Genomic DNA, 25,985 nt, shown 5'->3' with positions numbered 1-25,985 from the left:
AGCGCAGGCTCAAAGTCCAACAGCACCTCGGGGCTTCAGCTGCCACACGGCGGCGGGAGTAACGAACTGGGCCCCCCGTCTCCCGCCCAGGGAACACTCCCTTCCCAGCCCTCAAGGGCTGGCGCGTGGCCCCCTGCGCCCCCAACCACGGCTGCCGCCGGCCGGGCGGGGAACCGGAACCCCCGAGAGGCTCGTCCCGCCCTCTTCTCGCGGGAACTGGGAGAGGAAGAAGGTTGGGCGACAACGGAGCTGTATAGCCAATGAAAGTGCGGAAGGGCGTGATGGACGGCCCCCCGAGCACCTCCTCTTCGCCCTGCCCCAGCTGTGGAGCCCCGGGTCGCCGCCCGCCCTCCCTCCCCTCCCTGCTCCGCTCTTCTCTTCCCGTCTGAGGTGGCGGCCGGCCTCACTCCTGTCCAGCTCCGTTTTACCTCTCCTCTTGTCTTCCCCTTCCCCTGGGGCCCCGAAACTGGCCTGAGCGCCCCCCTCGCGTTGTCAGGGTGACCATATAACCCTCCCTGGCCCCTAGAATCCTGCGCTTTTTCCTTTCTCTGGGCTTCCGTCCTCACCGGCCCCGCCATGAATGAGGAGTACGACGTGATCGTGCTGGGCACCGGCCTGACGGTGAGTGCTGAGTTCCGCGCGGCTGCGGAGGACCTAGGGGGCGCATGCAGGCCCGGCGCGCGGGAGGGCGGGGGCTGGGGGCCGGCCCGCACGCCCCTTCCTCGGTCCGCGCCAGACCCCGGCCTGCGCCTCAGAGGGTCTCCTCGTGGATAGTATTTTGTCGTCTTTTCGGCTGCTTTTGGAGGGGAGTCGGGAAAGAGCATTGGGCTGGGTGCGAGGGGCTCGTTCCGAGGCGTCTGGGCCTGCGGCCGCACAGGGCCAGGTGGGTCGTGATTTGGGTGGGTCGTCTCTAACTGTGAAAGGAAAGACCAGGAAATGCAAAACCCAGTCAAGTAGGTGACTTACTGGACAGTAACGACGAAATAAAAGTAGGTGGAAAATGAGTTTCGCTGTGCTACAGAAAAGACTAAAAAAAGCCCGGACTGGGGGATTGCTGCTACTCCACCTCCCTTATGGGTTGGAGGCCTCTCCCAAGTGGAAACGGAAAAGCACCAGGCAGAGTGGGGGAGGGCGGAAGCCGCTCTCAGTTGCATTTCATTTCCTACTTAGCCTGCAGCCACAGCTACTAGTCTTTGGCTGCCAAAGCTAGGGAGAAAGATTGTGACAAGTCATTGGATAATCACTGTTTTGTAATTGTTAAAGTTCAGTTAACTTAGATTTTTGGAGAACATTAGTTTTCTTATCTACCCCTCTCCCACTGCAAATAAGCATTATCCATTTTTTTAACCACCCTTCCGCCCCACTTACTGAGCATCGGTAAGGTTGGAAATGACTTTGCTCAAAACTTGTCTGTCAAATGTTTTCTCACCTGACCTTTGCCATCTTTTCCTTTTGTTTGGTCTGTTCCCCGCCTCCATTGTCTCTTCTCAATGCTTTCCCCTAAGAAATGATGGGTGATGGATTGCTAGAGAGGCCAAGTTCTCTACCGCTTTGCTCTTTTCAGGATGTTAAAAGATAAATCAGTAACAGCATAAAGAATACAATTGTAACGTGGATGCCAGGTGTTACTAACACCATGGTAAATTTATTTCCTGTCTGCTTAGAGACCTTTAGATAATAGTATTGTGCAAATAATGAAGGCAAGTGTGTTGTATCTTGTACTTCTCTGTGTTAAGAAAATGAAGACTATTCGTCTTGCAGAAGAATTCCATTTGAAGAGAGGGCCATTTGCATTATCAATTTTTCTTTTTTTTTTTGGGAAAAATTTTTTTTGACTTTGGGCTACTTCATCTTAATCAGATGAACACTGATCTGTGTCTTGTGTATCCTGTATAATCTGACCTCACATTCAAACCATCACTTCAAATTTATTAAAATGCGTTCTCTCTCGGGCTCGAATTAATATTTTTTCCAATTAACACCCCAAATTAACAATTTTAGATTGCTCCAGACAAGAGAAAACCTTCGAACTTTCATTTGGCTAATTTTTTAAGAAGAGGTTGTTAGGAACTAGAATGGCACTTTTCTTGCCTGTCTTTTTTTCTATTTATAGTGATTTTTGGTGATGGTTGGAGAATACTTATTTCTGAATGCTTCATTAGGTTTGATCAGTCCAGAAATAGACGCGTGCCCGGCTAGAAAATAGTACCAAATAGATGAGATTACTTATCTAGAAAGTTGTTTAGTCATTTTGAATGTGAGGTATTCGATTGAATTTCATTTTTGGTGGTGAATTGGAAGACTGTTGGATGTCTAAATGAATAGGCCTACCCACTGCACGGTTGTTTCTTCAATTTTTAAAGGGCCTAATTGGGATTTTGAACTGAGCTTAGTAGTTTGTGACAGATTTTGCCCAATGGCAGCATATTGAAAGAGCCAGTTCTGTTTTTCCATGGTTATTGCTGGTTTTTCAGATTTGCTCTTGATTAAGGTCAGTTGAACGTGAACATGAGTGCAGATTCATCAGATTCATCGTCATGTGAGTTCAGAAGCATCACTTTGTATTAAAGATTCAGTCTTATTGTATAACAACCAAGTTAAGATAATGCACTTTATTTCATTGGATTAATTGGGACCTGTTTGATGAATGGTAGATGCATACTTAACTAGAAATCAGACCAATTTCTCCTGTCATTTTATAGCTGTAACTTTCATCCCTGCGAACCTTCCTATATTGTTTTATGAGATGTTGAGAATTATGTCAATTCAGAGCAATCACATTATTCCCGTCATTGCTAGGAGTAGTGGTGACAGGATGATTTTGATAATAAGTCTTCTACCTTCTTTTTTGCTGATAGTAGGATTTTGGTAACTTCAAGTTAAATGAATAGACCACTCAAGTTAAAAACTCTCAAATTAGAAATAACTTTGAGTGTTTACAGTGAACATACAATTTAACTTTCTTAATTTTTGGTTTATAAGTATTTAGTGCTTGAGATTTAAGAACCTAAGAACAGACATACCAGGTGGTGCCAAAAAAATGTATACAAGTGGACACTTTATTTTGGTCAGCGTTGCTCGAGCAGTAGTTCGCTGTAATCAGAAGTGTCTGGACGCTGATGGTAACCACTTTGAGCACCTCTTGTAATTGCAGAAGTCAAACTTGACTTGTATTCATCTTTTGTTATCTGTATATATTGAGTATTACAATTTTAATACAATGTTTTCCTTTCTTAAAATGTGTATACATTTTTTTGGTACCCTTTCCATGCTCTCAGTTAAGGGTGCCAAATGTTACATGCTGCCAGTGTGTCAAGTACTTTTAATGCAGTTAACTTGTTACTTTTAATATAAAATACTGTCATTGTTTTGTATTGGTTGTTACGTTTAAAATAAGGCCATATTAATTCACAAATATCAATAGTTAACTCGAATAAAGCATACAATGATTTGCTATGAATTTGAGCAACATTTTTATTCTGTCTAGGAGAAATGGAATATTTTGTGTAGTAATTTAATTTTCTAAGGAATTGAAGGTTATCCCTTTAAAGAACCACAAGTTTTAGATAAAAGCCTTTGCAGAAGATAACACAGCTTCTTTAACAAAGTAAGGAACATAATTTACTTGATAACTAAGATTTCACATCATGAGGATTAATTACTGTGATGCTAGAACATAGCGAAGCCACTGAGACTGAGTGAGGAATGTGGCCCTCCTGACTGATGTGTGTCAGGAGGTGTTTCAGGCCTCCTGGCTTTGTGAATTCTTCCCTCTACTTTTCATGTTGCCCTTTGCTTACTTTGCTGCAAGGCTGGCGACTTTTACTTTTCTTTGATTTCACTTGTGTAGACATCCTCTGACCACGTAATTTGCTACTTCTGATTAATGGGTGTTTAGTTTGGTCACTTGAAAGATATATCATAATATTCATGTACACTAGCTCTGTGCTCTTCCACGCTTAAGTTGCTCTCTAAGTAGGAAGGGAGGTGGCCGTTAACTTCCAGGTTTCGAGGATACTATTTATTATTAGGTTGGTACAAAAGTAATTGCGGTTTTTGCAGCCTTTTAAACCGCCATTACTTTTGCACCAGCCTAATAACACTATTCAGGCTATTTCTGTACATAAGAGAAATTTGCCTAATGTATTGTCCAAATAACTTACTTTCTGATTATTGCAATTCTAGTGTGAAGTGTATGGTGCTGGAAGGAAGTGAACCTCAGTATCACTGATACGGTCCTTCCCCCATCCCACGTGTCTACACATACTGGAGCTTTGCTGCAGCTGAACTTTAAACTGTTTTATCTGGTTACTTTTTTTTTAATGTAGGAAAACATGAAGTGCCAGATTGGGGGGGCAGATGCCATTATCATAAAGAAGGTGGAGTCTCAAGATGGTTTTATAGTTTTAGTTATTTTAGATGTGACTCTCTGTTCTTATTCTCAGGTCAGTTGTGTGGGACTCTGAAATTAATATGGAGTACTCTCATCTGTTAGATTTGAAACTGATATGTTTCTTAATATTCATATGCAAATTTCCTGCTAAAATTATCCATATTCTTCACATACGATGAATGGACCAGATTGTCTAGTGCAAAAAAAAGGGAAATTAATTTAAAGTATTTTCTTTGACTTTAATATGCTTTGCTTGTAATTCTGTATTCAGATAGGTAGTAGTAGTAGATTTTAATTTTGAGTTGTTAATTTTGGAAGATATTAAAATTTTAGGATCATTAATACACACCCATGCACAGGTATGATTAACACATTTTATCGGTGAGTACTTTTGTCAGTGACACTTCATTTCATGTTTTAAAGCCAAATCAAAAGTATTATGTTTAGGCTACTATGTATTTTATTCTTTTGGCAATGAAAAAGCAGTCTTTTAAAGAGGGGTTTAGAAGAATTAGTGGGCCTGTGGATTTTTAATGAGCTTTCGTCATTTTTGCTCCAAGTGATGCTTTTAAAGGTAGTTAGTGTCAGCTCCTTGGACTCAGCTGAATCTTGAAATGATTGGGCTCTTTGTTAGGCTTTATAGCCTTCAGTGCTTTAGAGATCCAGCGAGTGGGTCGCACTTATTTGCAGTGGAGTGTGAAAAGTTGTTTGTAGAAGCTATGCAACACGCAAAGTTGTTTGCTGTGATTTTGCTTCCAAAAGGTGAACCCTGAAGTCTACTTCTGTTAGCTGGAAATGTGTCTGTTTGGTCTTCCTCTGTCTATGTCATAACCTATTTTTGAGATAGTAAATGTTATTCTACTTTCATATAATGAACCGTATGTTAGTGCTCCTTTAGAATTTTTTTTTTTGTTCAAGTGAATTGCTTTTGATGGTATTAGGATTGGTTTTTGTAGTTACAAAATATCTTCAGATGTTTATTAAGACGTTAAGAAAGTGAGAGAAAGCAAGCCACAGAATGGAAGAATACACACACATGTAACCAATAAAAGACGTTTATGTATCCGGAATGTATAGAGAATTTTTATATAGCAGTCAGAAAAGGACGGAAAGCCCATCTTAAAAATGGGAAAATAACTTGAATAGGCACTTGTGAAAAGAAGATACTGTAATTATCAGTAAACTCCAAACAAGTGCTCCACCTCAGTAGTCAGGAAATGCAAATTAAACCACATCCTAATTAGAATGGCTAAAATTAAAAGGATTTGAACCAAAAGGAACTTTCATACACTGCTGACAAAAATGTAAGTTGGGGGGCGGCTGGATGGCTGTCATGCAGGGTGTCATGTGGGGTCTCTGGTCCCGCTCCCCACATAAGAACTCAGGATATGGTGAGGCCAAAAAGGAACACCCACGGAGCCGTAGATGGGGGAGTCATACCATTATATTCTCGCTGGCGGCTGGGTTGGAGACACAGGAAGCAGGAGCCACGCGATCCGAAATCTGCCGTCCGCTTCCCTCTGCCAACCAACCAACCCCTTGCTAACTGCAATCCATGCTTGCTAGCTCAGCCACGGCAGTTATATCACTGGCTAATGGCCAACTAGTTACAGCTGACGGCCATCTACTTACCGAACCAACACCTTACCACGTGAGGACCAGAGCCTGGAAACTGCTCTCTGGGGCTCTGTCCCCACAATGGCTCAGTCGGTTAGAGTGCGAGCTTTGAGCAACAGGGTTGCCGGTTCGATTCCCACATGGGCCAGTGAGCTGTGCCCTCCACAACTAGATTGAAGACGACAACTTGAGCTGAACTGCCGCTGAGCTGCTGAGGGGCCGCTGGATGGCTCAGTTGTTTAGAGTGTGTGCTCTTAACAAGGTTGCCAGTACAATTCCCGCATGGGATGGTGGGCTGCGCCCCCTGCAAGTAAAGATTGAAAACGGCGACTGGACTGGGAGCTGAGCTGCGCCCCACAACTAAGATTGAAAGACAACAACTTGACTTGGAGCTGATGGGTCCTGGGAAAAACACACTGTTCCCCAATAAAGTCCTGGAAATACACAGTGTTCCCTTTCCCCAATAAAAAAATCTTAAAAAAAGAAAAGTGTAAGTTGGTACAGCCATTTTGGAAAGTATGTATTGCAGTTGAACATATTTGTACTCACCTTGATAAATATCTGACAAATGAGTACAAAAAAGACATGCTGAGAATGTTTATAGAGCATTATTTGTAATAGTCAAAAACATGAAACAGTGCAGATGTCCATCAATAGTGAAATGGGTAAGTTGTGGTTTATCTGTGTGGTATATTCATGCAACAGGATCTCTACAGCTTTGTTACGCAGTGTTGTCTGTGGATCAACTGCTTCTGCAACACCTGAGAACTTACTAGAAATGCAGATGGTTAGGCTTCACCCAAGATATACTGAACCAACATCGACATTTTTGCGTGATCCTAGGTGATTCTTACGTTTAATAAGGGTTGGGGAGCGCTGCTTTCGCACTGCAGTGGTTCTTGAAATTGGTCCTGGACCAGCAGCGTTAGCATCACCTAGGAACTGGCGAGAAATGCAAATTCGCAGGCCCCATGCCCAGAACTGCCGACTCAGAAGCTCTGGGAACAGACCATCTGTTTTAACAGCCCTCATCTGTTTTAACAGCCCTCTGGGTGATTAGATGCAAACTGAAGTTTTGAGAATCTGCTTAGCATTTAGAGTTCTAGCAAGTTCACAGGTGATATCTACTTGGAAAGCATACTTTGAAGTCCACCGCTTGCAGAGTTAGGCAAAGGTCCTTCTGTAAAGGTTCAGAGAGGAAATACTCTAGATTTTGTGGACCGTATGGTCTCAACTACAGTCATAACTACGGTCTGGCTGTGGTACAGTGAAAACAGCCACAAACTATAAACGGACGAGCATGGGTGTTTGCCAGTGAAACCTAATTTACAGAAAGAGCCTGTAGGCCGGACTTGGCTCCTGGACTGTGGGACCTACATCTGTTCCTTAGCAGTGATTAATGATAAGGAAATTTCGACTACATGCAAGCCATGGATCAATCTTGTGAATAAAAGGTGTACAGAAAAACTGTACATCGCGTAATTCCATGGATTCTGAGTTCAAACACAGGCAGAACAAACCTTTGCTCTTATGAGAGTGGCTGGGGTAGGGGGGTAGTTATGACAGGAATAGGGCACAAGGCCTGTGGAGCGCTCGTAATGTTGTGTTTCTTGGTGTAAATAAGAAGTGATGCTCCCTCTTGGAGGAAAATTTGAACCTGATAGTAATTTAAAACATTTAAGAATACGCAAATGAATAGATGCATTGTGGAGGAAAATTAAAAGTTTTTTTTTTTAATTTTTTAATTTTTTTTTTTTTTACTGGGGAATATTGGGAACAGTGTGTTTCTCCAGGACCCATCAGCTCCAAGTCGTCGTCCTTCAGTCTAGTTGTGGAGGACGCAGCTCAGCTCCAAGTCCAGTCGCCGGTTTCAATCTTTAGTCCGGTTTCAATCTTTAGTCCGGTTTCAATCTTTAGTTGCAGGGGGCGCAGCCCACCATCCCATGTGGGAACAAGCAACCTTGTTGCTGAGAGCTCACGCTCTAACCACCTGAGCCATCCGGCCAACCCTGAAGTAAAGTTTTCAGTCAGATCTCTGTGGGGGAGATAAGATTGTTGTTCTCTGCTACCAGGGGTCTTTTGGATAAATTTGAGAAATACTAAGGATTTATAAAGACGTGGAATTTTCTTTTTCCTTTTAAAAAATAAAGCTCTGATCTCAAACCCCCTGGTATAATGGTTTTGAGTGAATATGTATCCCACCTCTGGTTCTTCTCATTAATCTATTCTTTCTTGAATTTTTCCCCCCATCTTGATTTGGTATGTCTTAGTTATCCATGTTTTGTTTACCTTTTTCTTGAGAGGTCGTTTATAATCCTCTTGATTGTCAATGTATTAGTGGTTATTCTGGATACTTCTTCCTTCAGGGCTCTAGTTCTCAAATGCTGGTCTCAGCATCTGTTGCATTCGTAAAAATTGAGGACTTTGAAGAGCTTTTGTTTATAAGGGTTACATCTATCAATATTTATCGTATTAGAAATCAACACTGAGAATTTTTTAAATTAATTGACTTAAAGATAATGATGATAAACCCATTAAATGTTACCGTATATAACATTTTATGAAGTATACTTCCCCAAACAAAATACATTTGTGAGAAGTGTATCATTGTTTTACATTTTCTGTACATCTCTTTAATGTCTGGCTTAACATATAGCGGACTCTCATACCTGTGTTGGTGTTCAGTCTGTGATACTTTGTCTTAGCTGAAGTATATGAAGAAAATCGAGCCTCATACAGATGTGTAGGTGGAAAAGGGAGGAGTGTTTAAGTAACCTCTCAGATCGTTGTGGATATTCTGTGATTTATACCAAAACACAAGTGGCAGCTTTTTTTTAAGGTAAATTGCAACAAGAAGTCTGAAACCACTTCAGTGAACACTTCCTATTTTATTCCTTGAAAATCCCTTAATCTAGCTTGCAGTTTGAATTCCTCTTTTATCCCCCAGCATGGTTTTGTAACATCATTCATTGGTCATTTGGGAAATACTGGTTTACTGAGTAATGCAGATCTTCCGAATTGTTGACACATTTCATTGTACAATATCAGAAACTCCTATTTGTTAATGTCATCATGCTATTGTCTGAAAAGCGCTTTAAGTATCGGAGATCTGATATGGACTGGTGGTGGATATAAGTGTTTCAAAATTCAAATTTTCACTCCAAATTTTGACCTTTTTTTTTTTGGCAAAAAATAATTTATATCCTTGATGTTCATTTTTGAGAAAATGTCTGCCAAATGCCTAATATCAGTAATCATTGTTCGTTCGTTAGTTGTTCTTTCAAGTAAAAATGTTGGTCCATGAAAAGAGTAGCTGTTTCAGCTTCTAAATCAGTCACACAAAAGGTTTCCTTAAGCCAGAATGGCTTTAAGTGTACATTCAACAGTTGTAATTTTTAATGCTTCATCAGGGACATTCTTAAGTAAAACTGGCCTTGTTTTTTAAACTGCGAGTACCTGGTGGCGCAGAATATAATGACTAGTGCACTTTAGAGCTACTGCCATGGTTCATTTTATCCACAATGATCTTGCACCTTCAGTGCTAATGCCAACATAGTAAAAAATAGTGAGTCACGTCTTTGTGTTATTATGAAAATAGTTTTACTCTTGGGACCAGGACCCCCAGGAGTCCACAGACGGCACTCCGAACCCCGCTTCAGGGCATTGTCCTTAAAGTACATCGTATATCGCACATACGTGGGTGTCAGTTGCTAAAAGAATGTTTCATGACAGGCTTTTTTAAAAAAATAAAAGTATCTGTTTGAAACATGCTGTAGCACTTTCCTTCTTATGCTTTCCCTGTAGGAATGTATCCTGTCAGGTATAATGTCAGTGAATGGAAAGAAAGTTCTTCACATGGATAGAAACCCCTATTATGGAGGAGAAAGTGCATCTATAACACCTCTGGAAGATGTAAGTATTGGAATAAATTAATATCTTTTATACTTGAAGTCTTTTTCTTGTGAATCTCTACTCTATAGGTGGTTTTAATTTGTTACTAAATAGATTACCTGTAGCACCATAATTTTTCAGGAGCTCCTAGTTTGAGGCTTGTAGAAATTGATATTTTTGTGCCCTTTGTTGCCATCTAGAGCAGTTATCTCTCAAAGTCAATAGAGGGACAGACTTTTGATGAAGACCTACTGTGTGCTAGGCACAATAGGCACAATGCCAGTGCTTTCCACATGGTCTTACTTATTCTCCCAGTCACTCAGAGATACTTTTATCCCCATTGTTCAGATGTCAGAATAGTCTCTGTGTGGTTAAAATCACAGAAGTGGGCTGTGCTCCTAGGTTCCGTGACTCCAGAGCTGAGCTCCTTTCGCTGTCCTGCCGTTTCCTGCTTTTTAGAACATGGGCACACGAAGCAGTTCCAAAGTGTGTTTTGCTAAATATATTTATTTCACTGTATGAGCTTTGTTCATCTCCCACATGTATGGATATGAGTTATCAATTCCTTTTTAAATAATGACTGATCAAATAAACTTAATATTTTTATCAAAAAGTGTTTCTCTATATCAGGCATACCGAAAAGTTGAAAGAATAATACTAGTGGATCGAAAACCTTCCATCTGGATTTAGCAGTTAACACTTTGCTGTATTTGCTTCATGTCTATGTTTTCGTGTTACTAGTTTTGAACCACTGAAAGGAACAGACATCATGATACATGACCTAAACATTTCAGAATTCATCTGCTAAAAATAACATTCTCCTACATATTCATAATACTATTAATTACATTTAAGAAATTAACAATATCCAGACCATACTTGAATTTCCCAGTGATCCAACCAAGAATGTTAGATTGCTGTGTAGTAGTTTTTTTTTTCTTTTTTTTAACCAGTTTAAGCATTACTTTTGAGTTGTTTCTCCTTATTCTCTTCATCTACTGAAGTATCCCCACTTTTTATTTTTTCCTTTTGAAAAGTCCATGCTAGTTTACAAGAAAGTATTGTTAGGTGCTTCATATTGCATCCCATGGCAGGCACGTAACGCCTGGCCACCCCACTGTCCACAGTGCTGAGCTGAGTGTGACCCCGGGTAAGCTGAGGACCGCAGCACTGCATTGTACGTCATCTGGAAGGAGTGTTGGTACCATTCTTTCCACACCTAGTACCTTTATTAGCTAATCTTTAATAAAATGAGCAAGCTCTGTGTGTGTGTGTGTGTGTGTGTGTGTGTGTGTGTGTGTGTACTTATGTGTACATACTCAAGGACTTGGGGGATTTTTTGTTTAATTCTGTTTCACCTTAGCACTGTGTCAGTTTGAATATTCTCACATTTTAAACTGCAAGCTTTTCATCTAGAGCTCCTACTCATCTCATATAAATTAGAATTTAACTGGAACTAATTTTAATTTTAGTCTTTTCTGGTTTGAAGAACCCAAAATGTATTTTGAACTTCTTACATAAACACAGAAGCAAAAATTAAGCCTTTTGATAGCTTTTGATCTAGGAGATAATGAGTTTAAATGGTTTCTACAAGTAATAAGGAATGGGTCTGCGGACCTAGTGTGTCATTGGCAAATTGTTTTGTATTCTTTTCTGCTAGGAAAAAACAAACACCACCTCTGCAGTACTTATTTAGCATTCAGTAGTTTAGTAATATATTTAATGTACATATGTATTGGAACTTTCCCCCAAATTATATCTGATTAAAAAATGAAATGTCTTTGTTATATTTTACCTCATGTAGTGTGTTATTATACAAAAACCATGTCATCGAAAAACAGTTGCGAAGCATAATGAAAATTAAATTTTGTTACATTATGAGTATTTTTTGTTTTGGTTTTAGTTATACAAAAGATTTAAAATACCAGGAGCACCACCAGCATCAATGGGGAGAGGAAGAGACTGGAATGTTGACTTAATTCCCAAGTTCCTTATGGCTAATGGTAAAGAATTCTAACTTAAATTTGTCACAGTACATTGAATCTGATTTAAAAGTAGAAACTAACTCTTGGCAGAAGGTATTACTTCAGGTATGTGGAAATAGATTTTGTTGAATGGCTGCAGTATGATGAGTAATATGGTGCATTAGAGGGGTCTAGAGGCAAGAAGAATGGAGGGAAACGGAGGGTGGTGACTTATTAGTGGTTGGTTCTAGAGAATGAAAATTATGATATGATGTGGCATAGTGCATACCAAAATTGTAAGCGTTTATTACAGACTTTCCTCTTGATGCTTTGGGTGACAATCTTAGAAAATTAGGCCTTCAAATATGTTTTTTTTAGTTTGTAGGCTTTCAAAATTATTTTTTCACATTTTTGCTCATATTTTTAATTGGAGGAGCTAAGTATCTTTAAATTGCTGTGATATTCGTATCTTTTTCTGATATGACATTGCAAAACTAAATTGTTGGTATAAATCTATTAATGTCTCCTGAAATAAAGTATATGTCACCCTTCTCCTTTTTTGAGTTTATAGTTTGTTTTAATGGAAATATCTAATTTGAATTTCCTCTGAAATTTAAAGTTAACTATCATTTCTCTTTAGGTAAGTTATAAACAAAATTTTTTATTATGTAAATAATAAAATTATTAAAGTTAGAAAACATAGATAAGCAGAAAGGAAATACAATTTACATAATCAGAATTTACCATCTAGAATTATGGTTAATGTTTTAATGTATAACTTGTCCAGCTAGCTATCTATATATTTAAAAAAAATTTTCTCTCCAATTAACATATTTTTCAACCTATGTACTGTGAATGTTTGAGAGTGAGAGAATGTGTGTGTTTGTGGGATAAACCTCATTGTATATTCCTTAGAGCATATTATGGAGGATAAAGACAATGCTTTCTTATAGCTTTCCCTTTATATTGCTAATCAGCAGTAGACTGAGACCACCCCTCCCCCAGTAGCTTTACCAAGACTGCATATTGTTCATTTTAGTTTCGTCGTTTTTTCATACCAGAAGGCAAAATAATGGATTTTTTTAAATATAGCTATTAGCAGATGAAATGGTTTTTTGGTGTTTACTGGCTTTCATGTTTTTCAGTGAATTGTCCAGGCTTGTGCTTTGCACATTTTTCTGTTGAGGTTTTGTGTTTTTCTGTATTGACGTGAAAGAGCTCTTTGTAAATGCTGTTAAGTATACCCTTTTAAAATATGTTGAAAATATCTTTGCAGTTTGTGATTGGCCTTACATAATTACTGTTTTATTTTTGTGTGTATGTACAAAAGCTTTTAATTTTCTTGTAGTCATCATAGAGATTGATCTTCCCCTTTTTTTTTACTGTTTTTGATTTGGAAGGGTATGCTTAAATTTTTTCTCTCTACCTCACGGTTATAAAAATACTAATATTTGCTTCAAATGGTTTTATAGTTTCCTTTTTTCACCGTATAAATAAATTCACTTATTTTATCATATAAATTATTTTATTATCCTGTTTGAGAAATAGAGATTGCAGTTTATTTTTCCAAAATGGCTAATCAGTTGTCTCTCAATACCATTTCTTTTCCACTTTGATTTGAACTTTTATACTATGTTTAAATCTTACGCAGTGGTCTCTATTGTTTCCCACTAATTTGTGGACTAATTAATATAATTGTACAATGTACTTTAACATCTGGCTGCATAAAGCTTTTCTCCAAAAAAAAAAAAAACCAAACGTGTAATTTGTCCTTTCAAGTGAGCTTTGAAATAATTTGATTTCTCAAAGAAGTTGGCTGTTTTTCGTATACCAAAATGTCTTTGGTTTATAGGTAGGTAGTATTTTTAATTGTATGCCTGGCTTTTTCTTTATCTGAAATTAGTGTTTATTTTAATTAATATAAAGTGACTTAGAAACTGAAAAGCACAAATACCTGAAAAATTTTGCCTATGAGTTGCCTCTCTTTAAAATATAATAAAAACTTTAAAAAAACCCATACCCATTTGCAAAAGTACTGTAATTCTAAACTTCATGCCTGTAATAATTTTGTAGCTTTTACAAAAGCAAGTTGGTGAAGTTATTAACCTTGAAGTTGTAACATTAAAAAAATACTTCTAGGTATGCTAAGCAATAGGTATGCATTCTTGTTGTCCCATCTAAAATATGGCTTTGGAGACCTTTTTTTTTTTAAGGGGTTATTGGACAATGCTAAGAACAAATTGGGAAGCCATTAGTATTAGTAGGTGTACTTTTATTTCTGTTAGTTTTTGAGGGTAGTAAGATATAAGTTACAGTTTGAATTGTGTGGCTTTCATAGGTCAGCTGGTTAAGATGCTGCTTTACACAGAGGTCACTCGTTACCTGGATTTCAAAGTGACTGAAGGGAGCTTTGTCTATAAGGGAGGAAAAATCTACAAGGTTCCTTCCACTGAAGCAGAAGCCCTGGCATCTAGTAAGTAATTTTATTTTGCTCCGAATGTTACGATTTTATCATGGAAATGAATCTTAGAGATTAATTTTAATGCCCTCTACATCGTCCATCCATCCACTCATCCAGTCAACAAATAGTTACTGAATGTCGGTCACGTGCCAGACACCATTCTGGGCAGTTGAGAGTACACCAGCGAACAGAATGTTCAAAAATCGAACCTTTTGAAGCTGAAAGAGAGTATAAATGACCCTCCTTATATCATGTAGGTTGCTGATAAGTCCGAGACGATCTGGTTCCAGTAATGCTCTTTTTATAACAATAATTCATAGGAGCCATTGTTTTGTTTGTTTCCTGTGTGCCAGGCTCTGTGCTCAACACTTCACAGAGCCATAATAATGCTGTGGAGAAAGACGAGAGGAGGAGGGAGTGTTGGCGGATAACAGTTTTAAATAGGGTGATCAGGGAAGGCACCGTCATATAGAAGTAGTTGTTATGAAAATTCTACAGCAGGAAATAGCATTTGAACTTTCAAGTACGACTTTCGGAATGAGCGCTGCATCCTTAACCTGCAATTGCGGTGGTGTCTGGCTCTGAAGCCGGAACAGCTCCTGAAGGAGACCACTAGTCGGCGCCATGCCCGGCGACATAAAAGGGGCGGGGAAGCAGCTGGAGCATCTCCTCTGCTGGGAAACCAGAGTCAGCAGCAGGGCTGAGTGTTGCTCGGCAGGAGGAGGAGGGCAGGGAGGGAAATTAAGGAAGAGGGAGGAGGGGGGTTTAGGAAAACACTGTAGATTTTTATTGTGATTTTTAAAAAGTTATGCAATAACTCCACAATAAACTGTTGTGGGAGCTTTAGGTTCTAGCAGGTGCCGTCCACCGGTGTGATCCCGGCTTATCAGTGCATCGCAGTGGCGACTCATGTTCCTTTCTGACTGTCTTCCTCCTCCACTGACAGCTAAACGTGTGTCTTAACTACCATGCTGATGTGGTAATAGAATCTGTCTTTTTAGCTTTGTGCCTAATTAACTGTGTGTGCATTCTGTCCATTTTTTTGTTTTAAAGCTAGGTTGTAAGCTTGAATTTAAAAAAATTAAATGCAGTCAGCTGTCAGTAACCGCCTTGTGATTTGAATTTTCAGTTTTGTTGGTTTCAGTTACAGTCTTGGGAGAAATAATGTTGAAAATATCAACACATTGAACTGTCAACAGATATAAAAGAAACACTTGAGTGTGCTATTTTTAAAGCTATAGTTGCTTTTGAAGTGGCTATATAGGTTAAGAAATGGGAAAGAGTTAGCAAAACCAGGAAATTTTCTTTTCCTTTGGCCTTGTCTTTTCTACTAGCTCTATACTAGTAGTAGAAATACTGACCAGTAGGAAGAACAGAGGGTTTATCATGTGGTAGTTTATAGCTGCTTGTCTCCTCACCTGTTTTTTTTTAGTGTAAAAAGTAGTGAACCGACTACATAGGACTTCATTAAAGTGAGTGACTAGCAGCATAATCAACACGTACATTTCTGTGAGTCAGTCTGTGTGCTTGGTAGCTAAGCCTCTTTCCCATCAAATGCCAGAGGGTACCTTAGCATACAGGAAAAGAAAAGGAAGAGCATTCAGAATTTAGGCAGCTGGCCAGGATAGATCAGAGTTGTTAAAAAAACATTCAGATGAGTGCCATCCAACTCATCTACTTTGTGCCAAAAGGTGACACAATTAGACATACTGCACTTAATTAAGTACTGGTTATAATTACTTGTAATTGTACTATAAAATTGAAGACCTGACTGATCTGTTGCAGTTGTGTCAGTTTATTTTAAAGTGTTGTCCAAACCCCCATTATCTTAAATTGGACTTTGAGTTAGAACCTCAGCTGATCACACAGCATCTTTAAACTTCCCTCTCACACTTTCTTTTCCTCAGTGTCTGTTATATGTGCTTTTTGAATTCTTTTTTAGGCTTAATGGGGCTGTTTGAAAAACGTCGCTTCCGAAAATTCCTAGTATATGTTGCCAACTTCGATGAAAAAGATACTAGAACTTTTGAAGGCGTTGATCCTAAGAAGACGACAATGCGCGAGGTGTATAAGAAATTTGACTTGGGCCAAGACGTTATAGATTTCACTGGGCATGCCCTGGCGCTTTACAGAACTGATGAGTAAGTTGGCCGGTTTTTAGGTTTACACATTTTTTGGAACACCAACTGAATTTCCCAGTTCTCCAATGTGGAAATTCTAACAAAACAAGTACATAGTCATGTTACACAATGAAAAAAGAGGTTCTAGTTGCAAATTAATGTTAGAGCCTTTTAAGTAAAATACAAAGGTACTGAATTGCACAAATATCTGAAAGTAACACTTTAGAAAAAGATTTTAAATTTAACACAAGCATGAAAACCAAAGCCCTTTTCTGATAACTCATTTCCTCTTCTTCAGCTATTTAGATCAACCATGTTGTGAAACCATTAATAGGATTAAACTCTACAGTGAGTCTTTGGCAAGATACGGCAAAAGCCCATACCTGTATCCACTGTATGGCCTTGGGGAACTGCCACAAGGATTTGCAAGGTAAGAGAAGAGCCCACATTTAACCTGGGTGCTAAAACCCCACTGACCCTGCACCTCGTCTTCTAAGGAAGTATAGGAGATACGGTTGTGAATAATGACACGAGATATGTCTGTAATGAGATGCTTTCTGTTTTTATTGAAGTAAAATTTACTTACAGTGAAACCATGGATCTACACTCAAAAAGTTGAGTTTGGATAAATGTATAAATCTGTAACCAAAACTCCACGATCAAGACAATGGAACATTTTTCTCACTCCAGAAAATTCCCTTGTATCTCCTCTAAATCTCTCCTCCCCACCGCCACACACTGTAGGAATTACAGCGGTGGTTTCTACCCTGGTAGGTTACTTTCACCTGTTTCTGAAGTATTTATAGAGGGAATGGTACAGTATGTGCTCATCTATGTCTTGCCTTTGCTTAACTGTATTTTTGAGATTCGTCCATATTGACGCAGGTGCTGGTAGTTGGTTTTTAAATTACTGAGTAGTATTCCATTTTGTGAACTTCATGAATGTACCACATTGTTCTCTGGATGGACATCTGGGTGGTTTTCAGTTCTGTGGTGTTGGGAACGAAGCACCTGTGAGCTCGGGTACACGTCTGTGGACATGGCTGTCACTCGGGGTAAATGCGCAGGAGTGGGATTGCCGGCTGCCTGCAGGCGGGTGTGGAACTTCACAGGACACTGCCAGACAGCTTCCGGTGGCTGCCCGTTGTACAGCGCGCAGCAGTGTGAGAGCTGTCACTGTTCCTGTCCTGTCAGCATTTTGCGTTGTCGGTCTTTGCGATTTAACCAACCAAGTAGGTGTGACATGCTGTCTCGTTATGGTTTTGATTTGCATTTCTTGAGGACTAATATTGATCGCCTTTTCATGAGCTGTTGGCCGTCTGTATAATTTTGTGGTGTGTGACTGTTTGTGTCTTCTGCACATTTTTAAAGATTGGGTTGTCTTTTTGTTAGTAGGAGAACTTGATATGCCCTGGCAGCAAGTCTTTGGTCAGATATGTGCATTATAAATGTTTACTTCCAGCCTATGGCAGAAGTGTTAACTGTTCATAATACATCAAGATTTTTTTTGGTATGTTGAGTGTTTTTGGGGTCCCATCTAAGAAAGCTTTGCATACCTCAAGAGCACAAAGATACTCTCCTATGTCTTTTTCTAGAAGCTTTATAGTCTCAGCTTTGTGTTTAAACTTGTGATTCATCTTGAAATAATTGTGTGGGGTGAGGTAGGGCTCCAAGTTAATTTTTTCCATACCGGTATTTAGTTGTTCTAGCACCGTTTGTTGAAAATACTTTTCCAGTTGTCTGGGTGCATTTGCAGAAAATGGGTCTGTTTTGTTCCAGTGATTTATTTATTTTTCCTATGCCATCACCACATTGTCCTGAATATTAGTTTTATAGTAAGTCTTGAAATCAGGTAATGTCAGTCCTCCACTCCGTTCTTTTTCAAAATTGTTTTGGCTATTCTAGGTTGCATTTCCACATATATTTCAGAACAAGTTATCAGTTCTAGAAAATGTGCTTGCTGGAATTTTCATTGGGTTTGAGTTAAATCTATAGATCAGTTTAGGGGAGAGTTATCTTAATATTGTTTTCCAGTCCATGAATGTGCTCTGTTCCTCCATGTGTTTCAGTTTTCTTTGTCTCAGCGATGTGTTGTAGGCTTTCATTGAAGGGATCTAGCACTTTTTGTGCAAGTTTATTCATAAGTATTGTGCTATTTTGATGGTGCTGCTAGTGAAAGTGTGTTTTAAAGTTGTGTGCGACTAATACACGTACTTACGTATGTGACCTGTGTCCTGTGACCTTGTGCTCAGTACTAGCTATACTAGTTTTATAGATTTCTTAGAATTTTCCTTGTACGTGATTATCTCATCTATGAAGAGACATTAGTTTCTTCTCAAAACCTTTGTGTTTCCGGCCCCCACCCCTTGCTGTTGTGCATTGGCCAGGGCTTCCAGAAGAATGAGTGGCAGTGGGGAGAATGGACATCCTTGCTTTGTTTTCAGTTTAAGGGGAATGTTTTCAATGTGTTTTTTTTAATAGATGGTTTTGTCAGAAATTCCTTTTTATTCATAGCTTGCTGAGACTTTTTTGTTCTGAAGGGGTGTCGACATTCGATGCAGATTTTCATTACACTATTATTATGATCAATTACATAGATTGCTTTTTGGATATTAAACTAACTTTGCATTCCTGCGGCAGACATCACTTACTCATGATGTGTTTTCCTTTTAATTTTAAAAAATTTAATTTGCATCTGTGTTGGTTAGCTGTCACTAATTGTGTGTGGTTCCCCATTCTGCCTCTGGTTGCTTAAAGATTTTGGGTTTTGGCAGTCTCATTAGGATTTGCCTAGCTGTGGTTTTGCTTGGGATTTGCTGAGCTGCTTGGATATGCAATTTCATTTTTTATATCAAGTTTGGAATTTTAAAATCACTATCCTCTTCTCGTGTTCTGTCCCATATTCTCTTCGCTCCTAGGACACCAATTACTTGTATGTTAGATGCTTGGTATTATTCCACAGGTCACTGAGGCTCTGCTTATTCTTCTCTTCACCCCTTTTTCCCTCTCTCCTTCATATTGGATAATGCCTCGTGATTTGTCTTCAAGTTCACTGACTCTTGTTTCTGTTATTTCCAGTAGGCTTGTAACCTCATTAAGTGCGTTTTAATTTTTTTTTAATATTGTACTTTGGATATCTAGAATTTCTATTTTTAAATAGTTGTAAATTTTTCTCGTGAGATTCAGTATAATCCAGTTAGGCTCTCCTGAATTGTATTATTTATAACAACATTCTTGAACATACAATCTTGAACGAGAATGTTTGTCTTTGACCACATTTATAATAGCTGCCTTTAACCCCCTGCATTTTTAACATCAGTAAGACGGGAATCTCTTTATATTGATTGCTTATCTTTTTTACCTTGGATCTCATTTTCTTATTTTTTTACATGTCTAGTAATTTTTGATTGTATACTGAACATATTGATTGGTTCATTGTAGAGATGCTAGATTTCTTTCTCTGAAGAGTATTGATTTTTGTTTGAGTAAGCAGGTAAATTATTGGCCATTCACTTTGAAGTTTTGGAGGCTTGATTTTACACTTTTATAGGGGGTCTTTTGTCTTGGGCTGAATTCTTCGTCCTGGTACAGTAAGGTCTGGTCCTCCTAGGGTTTCAGTGGAAACCCCAAGGTATGTACCAAGCTTCTCTATTAGGACAGTTTCAAAGTTCAAACCTGCAGCTGTAATCTCTGTTCGAGTCTTTTTGCCTTTCAGCTGTTGTTTTTTGATGGCTTCCTTGGAGTTTCCTTCATGTACAAGCACTTCTGGAAGTAAGGATTTGGAGAGATTTTATAGAGTTGGAGGCCCCCCCTCCATTTGTAGGATTCCCCCCACACATACACAATTTTTGTCTCCTTTGACAGCCCCAAATTCTGTCCTGTGGCACCTTAAGTCAGTAAGACCGCAGGCTTTTTGCTTGTGTCCTAGCGGCCCCACGTTCCGTCAGGGGAGGAGCCATCTGTGTAAACCATGTAGAGCTCTCATCTAGTTGCTTCCTCACAAGTCTCTTCTCCACTTTCTGCCTGTTTTTTCATCACTCTCAGTGCCTCCTGGTAGTTTTCTGGTTTTGTTTATAAGCAGGAGGATTAGACCCATATAAGTTCGTGTAACTTATTCAATACTGGTATTGACTAATACCATTACTGGTTAGTGTTTTCTTTGGACTTGATATTCCTAACTCAGTATGAGACATCACATCATGGCTTGTTTTATAATTGATGCTTTGATGACTTATACTAAGGCCTTCTAGAAGGAAATTGAGCAAATATATATTGCCTATAACTCATTAAGATCTAAGAAAGAAGACTTGAGTATTTGAAACAATTATAATTATCAGTTGTAATTTTAAACACTTTCTAGGCTAAGTGCTATTTATGGAGGTACCTACATGCTGAATAAACCAATTGAAGAAATCATTGTGCAAAATGGAAAAGTGATTGGTGTTAAATCTGAAGGAGAGGTAAGTAGCTTTTACAATTTAAAAACTGTGTTCTTCTGAAGAAAATTTTATTAAGTACTTAATTTGCTATGGACACTGATGCTAGGTTTCAGATGGGTATGATTTCTTTGATTAGTTGGTATTCGTAATAACTAAAGACTAGTTACAGAGGCTGTGCTTTAAGAAAACAGATCAATACTTTGTTGTTTTATTGTGTTATGGGTGAGTTCTACGGTAAGTATCCTGTATAGAGTGTGGGTTGGTGTGTGTCAGTTTTTTTTTTTAATTTAGCTTTATTTGTGCCACTTCTAATTTATTGGTTGAAATTGGGCTTGGCCAAGACCATTTTGTTGTTTAACTTATTTTTATGTAATAAATTGTTAAATATTAATGACATTAGTGATTATTAACATTTGTTACCTAATACGGGGTTTAGCTGTGGAGCTGGCTAGGTAAAGTGTTGAGCAGTGTTTCTCAAATCTGAATTGAACATAAATCAGTGTTCATCTTATTAAAGTATCTGTTCTGATCAGTAGGTGGATCGTGGGCTCTCAGGTGATAGATACCAGGCTGTTGGTCTCCAAACCAGATCATTCCTCTTTCATGAAGTATCAGCTCTTACTATTAGTTCAACCTGCTCAAAAAAAGAACTGAAACGCTAAGTTTAAAGAAATATTTTGGTTTTCCTGATGGTATTCCATGGGTTAAAACCATATGAGCAACACTCACAGGTTGGCCGTCCGAACCAATAAAGTTGTAGACCTTTGAATTACCTTGTGCTTTCAGCATAAGGCGTGTTTAGGAAGTAAGTATCCACCTTAGAGTCCTTCTGATGAGTTTCTTCTTTGCTTTACATAGCTGCTTCATCTTAGGAAATTTCCAGGCTTTGATATAAAGGGGAAGAAGACTACAATATGTAATTTATGTTGCTACTTAAGTTTTACTTAGAAAGCATAGTGTTAAGATGCGAACGATTTTGGTCAGTTTCTAATACTATTTCCATTTTATAGAACATTTTACCATTTACTGGGTTTGTTCACACATAATAACAGCCCTTAAATGTAGTTTCGTTTAATCCTTTGAGGTTGGGCAGAGCCAGGATCTGCCCAATTCTAAAATTTACACTTCTGATCACTATGCAGTGGTTTTCCTAATATTTGAATAGGATTTAGAACTGATGTGTTCCACTGTTCCAGGAAAATTTATAGGGATTGTTGGTGAAGGTAGTTTTAATAGTTATCTGTAGTTCAGTAATTATCTACAGGTAACTTGATGAAGATAACATTCTATTCAAGAGAAAACGGCATCATTATATTGTCTAAAGTCATCGCGGACAATGAATATTAGTCTTTAAATGTTTCGTTACAGATCGCTCGCTGTAAGCAGCTCATCTGTGACCCCAGCTATGTGAAGGATCGGGTAGAAAAAGTGGGTCAGGTGATCCGAGTTATCTGTATCCTCAGCCACCCCATCAAGAACACCAGTGACGCCAACTCCTGCCAGATCATCATCCCACAGAACCAGGTCAACCGGAAGTCAGGTGGGCTTTGAGGATCAGCGGATGTTTGTAGAATTTTGTTATAAATAATTTGCTTCGTGTTTCATTCCACATTCCTACTTTTATCTGCGCTACTATAGTGAAGAAGCTTAAGTTGATACACGGGAAACAAAACGTAATGGATCCCTTTCAGCTCAGAGATCTTAAATCCCCGCAGGAAGTAGATTAACTAGCCTGGGTGTTGTGCCCCAGGCTGTCGCCACTGCCCGGGACTCAGGTTCCTCATCTGTAGAATTCAGAGGCTGAACTAAGATGTGCAGTCCAGTCTCTCCCGTTCGAACATTACATGCCTGTGGAGGGTTACGCTCACTAGGGACCTGACTCCACTATTTCAATTTGGTGACAGTGCTGCTTTTATGTCATTATTTGTCATCTTAATACTTACATGTGGTTTTAGCAGTGTGCTGTGGAATAAAATTTAAATTCCTCTGATTAAGATCAGGATTTAGCTCTAAAATCATAATTGCTCATCTTTGCTTTAACCAGTTGTTTTCCTCCACTGGCATTTTCTATCTTCCTTTCAGTTAGAAGCCCTGTCTTTTATCAGAAATTCAATTTAACAGGGATTATCGGCTTTTAAATGGACAGTTAAGAGCTATCGGTATGAATTTTTCTTTCCATATAGGGAACCAAATCACAGAAGATTATTACTAGAACAAAGGGACTTGGACTAAAGTAATTTTCCAGGGTTCCCAAGCAGAACCCTGGGTCTGTGAAAGCATGAAAAGAGGAAAAGGGAACTCAATAATTATTTTATATATTGGAAATTACGGAGTTAGTGTATACAGACTAATAGAACCTATGGAATTGTGAGTTTATTATGGCAACTCAAGAACAGCTTATACTGATTTGTAATTATGTTACTTAAATAAATGAGAAATCAATACAGAAGGTCCCCAGCTTATGATGGTTTATGATTTTTAAACTTTAAGATGGTGCAAAAGTGATAAGCATACAGCCATGTCACTTTCAGTACAGCACTGAATAAATGACATGAGATACTCAACACTTTATTATAAAATAGGCTTTGTGTTATATGATTTTGCCTAACGGGATGGAGGCTAATGTCCGTGTTCTGAGCAAGTCTGGCAGGTCACTGCCAATCAATTCTTGATCTCCAGTCGGCTGAAAGGTGCTGAGTAGTTGTATATTTTGTGTATGGCCCTGTTTGCTTCCGTAGCCATAGAACTAAGAAAGTATTGTCTATTCCAAGTAATTTTAACTCTACCTCAATGAAATGTGGGTGAGTCCTGAGTGCACACACGCCCAAGTGTACAGACGTCAGCAGTCACGTGGCATTATTGTCCCCAGATATCTACGTCTGCATGATCTCCTTTGCACATAACGTGGCAGCACAAGGCAAGTACATCGCCATAGTCAGCACAACTGTGGAGACCAAGGAGCCGGAGAAGGAGATCGGACCGGCTTTGGAGCTCTTGGAACCAATCGAACAGAAGTAAGTGATACGCCGCGTACAGCAGCTGAAATCCAAGAATGATTTTGGCTCCTTGGACAGGCTAACCCCATGAGGACAATGAAAGCAGCCGTCCTCTCCACTAGCCTCATCCTTTGGGCTTTGAGTTTCAGGCAGAGCAGTGAATTGGGTGTGGGGTCAGCTCACCTGTTCACACTGAATTCTTTTTCTCCTCCAGATTCGTTAGCATCAGTGACCTGCTTGTACCAAAAGATTTGGGAACAGAGAGCCAGGTGAGTGTGGCAGTCTGAAAAGGGTATTGTCAGCCTTTACTGTGAGACTTCTCCAAATAGTCTCAAGTCTTTCTAATTTTTATTTCCAGATCTTTATTTCCCGTACATATGATGCTACAACTCACTTTGAGACAACCTGTGATGACATTAAAGACATCTATAAGAGGATGACAGGATCAGAGTTTGATTTTGAGGAAATGAAGCGCAAGAAAAATGACATCTATGGGGAAGACTAACAGCAGTACAAGTTATCACCTAATTAGGACAAACATAAAATTTGGCAGATGATTCATGTTGTATGAAATCAGTATTGTAAGGCCTGCTTTTTGATCAAAGCTGATTGCAGAGACTGCACCGTAAATATTCCTCCCCTTTCTAATATCGTGTATTAACTTGTTTTCGTGGAGTGGCTGTTCAGAATTGGCAGGTGACCACACTCTGTACAGTTTAACCAATGCTGGCTTTTTTTTCTAGTGAAGAAGTTTGAAAAAACGTGATACCGGCACAGAGAACTTGATACAGCATTTGTATCTTTTAATCCGTGTAGCCTTTGCAGTCACGTGCTTTGCTGCCCCAGAACTGGATCAGTACAGTTTGCGTGCCATCTTTCCTGAACGTTAAGGTTGGGAATTGCATATTCCATAATTTGGGACAGCATCCCTAAGTTTGTTTTCCCTACAGCTTTCCATTTTGTGTCCTGTCAGGTATCATGACAGAGCCCATGCAGTACAGCCACAAGTTTGGTTTATGTGGGCCTAAAATTCTAACCCAACTCCAGACTTTGAGAGTCATTTTGGAGGAAGCCTGTGTGCAGTGTTTTAACCTAATAAAACTGGTGAGAGCAAAGGGAATGAAAGCTATCCTAAAGCAGGTAAATGTAGAAGCTTCTTTTGTCCCGGGTGTGGCTTCTTCCACGGACCAAGCTGCAATGCGGTATTGATGTGACAGAGCCTCTAGTTCAATTTCTGTGTCCAAATGGCTCCAATGATGTCTGTACTGCAAAATAAAGCCAAACTCTGGAAACCAGTTCCCTCTCGCTTGGTCTGTTTGTGTCCCGATGTGCAGGAGCTGTGACTGTTGTGCTGGCCATGACAGCTGTTTATTTCCTTCAGTAGAGCTGAGATTGATGCTAGGAGACGCCAGAGGAGAGGAGAGGAGAGGAGTGCAGTGGCTGCCGCACGTGGGCTCCCATGTGGATGGAGAGTCCCTGCCATCGGGCTTCACTGTGAGTAGACCCCGAATGATTCTTGACACACATAACCATGAGACTCGTAGATATTCTTAGTAGTGGTTTAGAACAAGTATTTTCCAAACAAATGCAAGTTACTGCCTTTGCTAATTTTGCTTCTAGCAGCAGTTAAAAGAGCGTAAATGTACTGTTGGATGGAATAGGTGCTTTCATGTCGTTTAAGTTGTAGTTGGAAATCATGTTTTAAGTGGTACCTCCTTCCCCCTTGACAGAAGCCTTACTGCACATGCTGTCTTTTACCTCAGGAATGAGGGCATCGTGAGTGTATTCTCGTAGGGTGAACCGTCTGAAGGACATGTGACTGAGGTAGATGGCATTGGGGTAGTAATCACTTAGATTGTTACTCAGATTGTCTGAGTAATCACTTTAACTCCGTCTCTCAATCTCACACTACTGGTTTTGGGCCAGATAATTCTTTGTTGTGGGGACTATCCTGTGCATTGTAGGACGTTTAATAGCATCTCAGTCCTCTAGCCACTAGATGCCAGTAGCACTTTCTTTCCTAGCCCGAGAACTGAAAACGTCTCCAGGTATTATAACATCTCGCAGAGCACAAAATCACCCCAGGTGAGAAGCACTGCTTTAT

General features: G+C 39.3%; 1 protein-coding gene across 1 annotated transcript; it reads left to right on the top strand.

Annotated features, from left to right (window-relative positions):
• Positions 1-345: 345 nt before the first annotated feature.
• GDI2 (GDP dissociation inhibitor 2) lies at positions 346-25,176 on the top strand. Its single transcript, XM_033100698.1, has 11 exons — positions 346-621; positions 9,815-9,922; positions 11,805-11,904; positions 14,204-14,338; positions 16,269-16,467; positions 16,745-16,876; positions 20,807-20,906; positions 22,254-22,425; positions 23,755-23,899; positions 24,096-24,150; positions 24,240-25,176. Exons 1-11 carry the CDS (start codon positions 577-579, stop codon positions 24,384-24,386), a joined length of 1,338 nt encoding a protein of 445 aa, XP_032956589.1. The 5' UTR covers positions 346-576; the 3' UTR covers positions 24,387-25,176.
• Positions 25,177-25,985: the final 809 nt, after the last annotated feature.

The sequence above is a fragment of the Rhinolophus ferrumequinum genome (assembly GCF_004115265.2).
Source record: "Rhinolophus ferrumequinum isolate MPI-CBG mRhiFer1 chromosome 5 unlocalized genomic scaffold, mRhiFer1_v1.p scaffold_110_arrow_ctg1, whole genome shotgun sequence".
NCBI classification, from domain to species: Eukaryota; Metazoa; Chordata; class Mammalia; order Chiroptera; family Rhinolophidae; genus Rhinolophus; species Rhinolophus ferrumequinum.
Note: the sequence above shows the minus strand (reverse complement) of the source record. Positions and strands in the feature narration are given on the sequence as shown.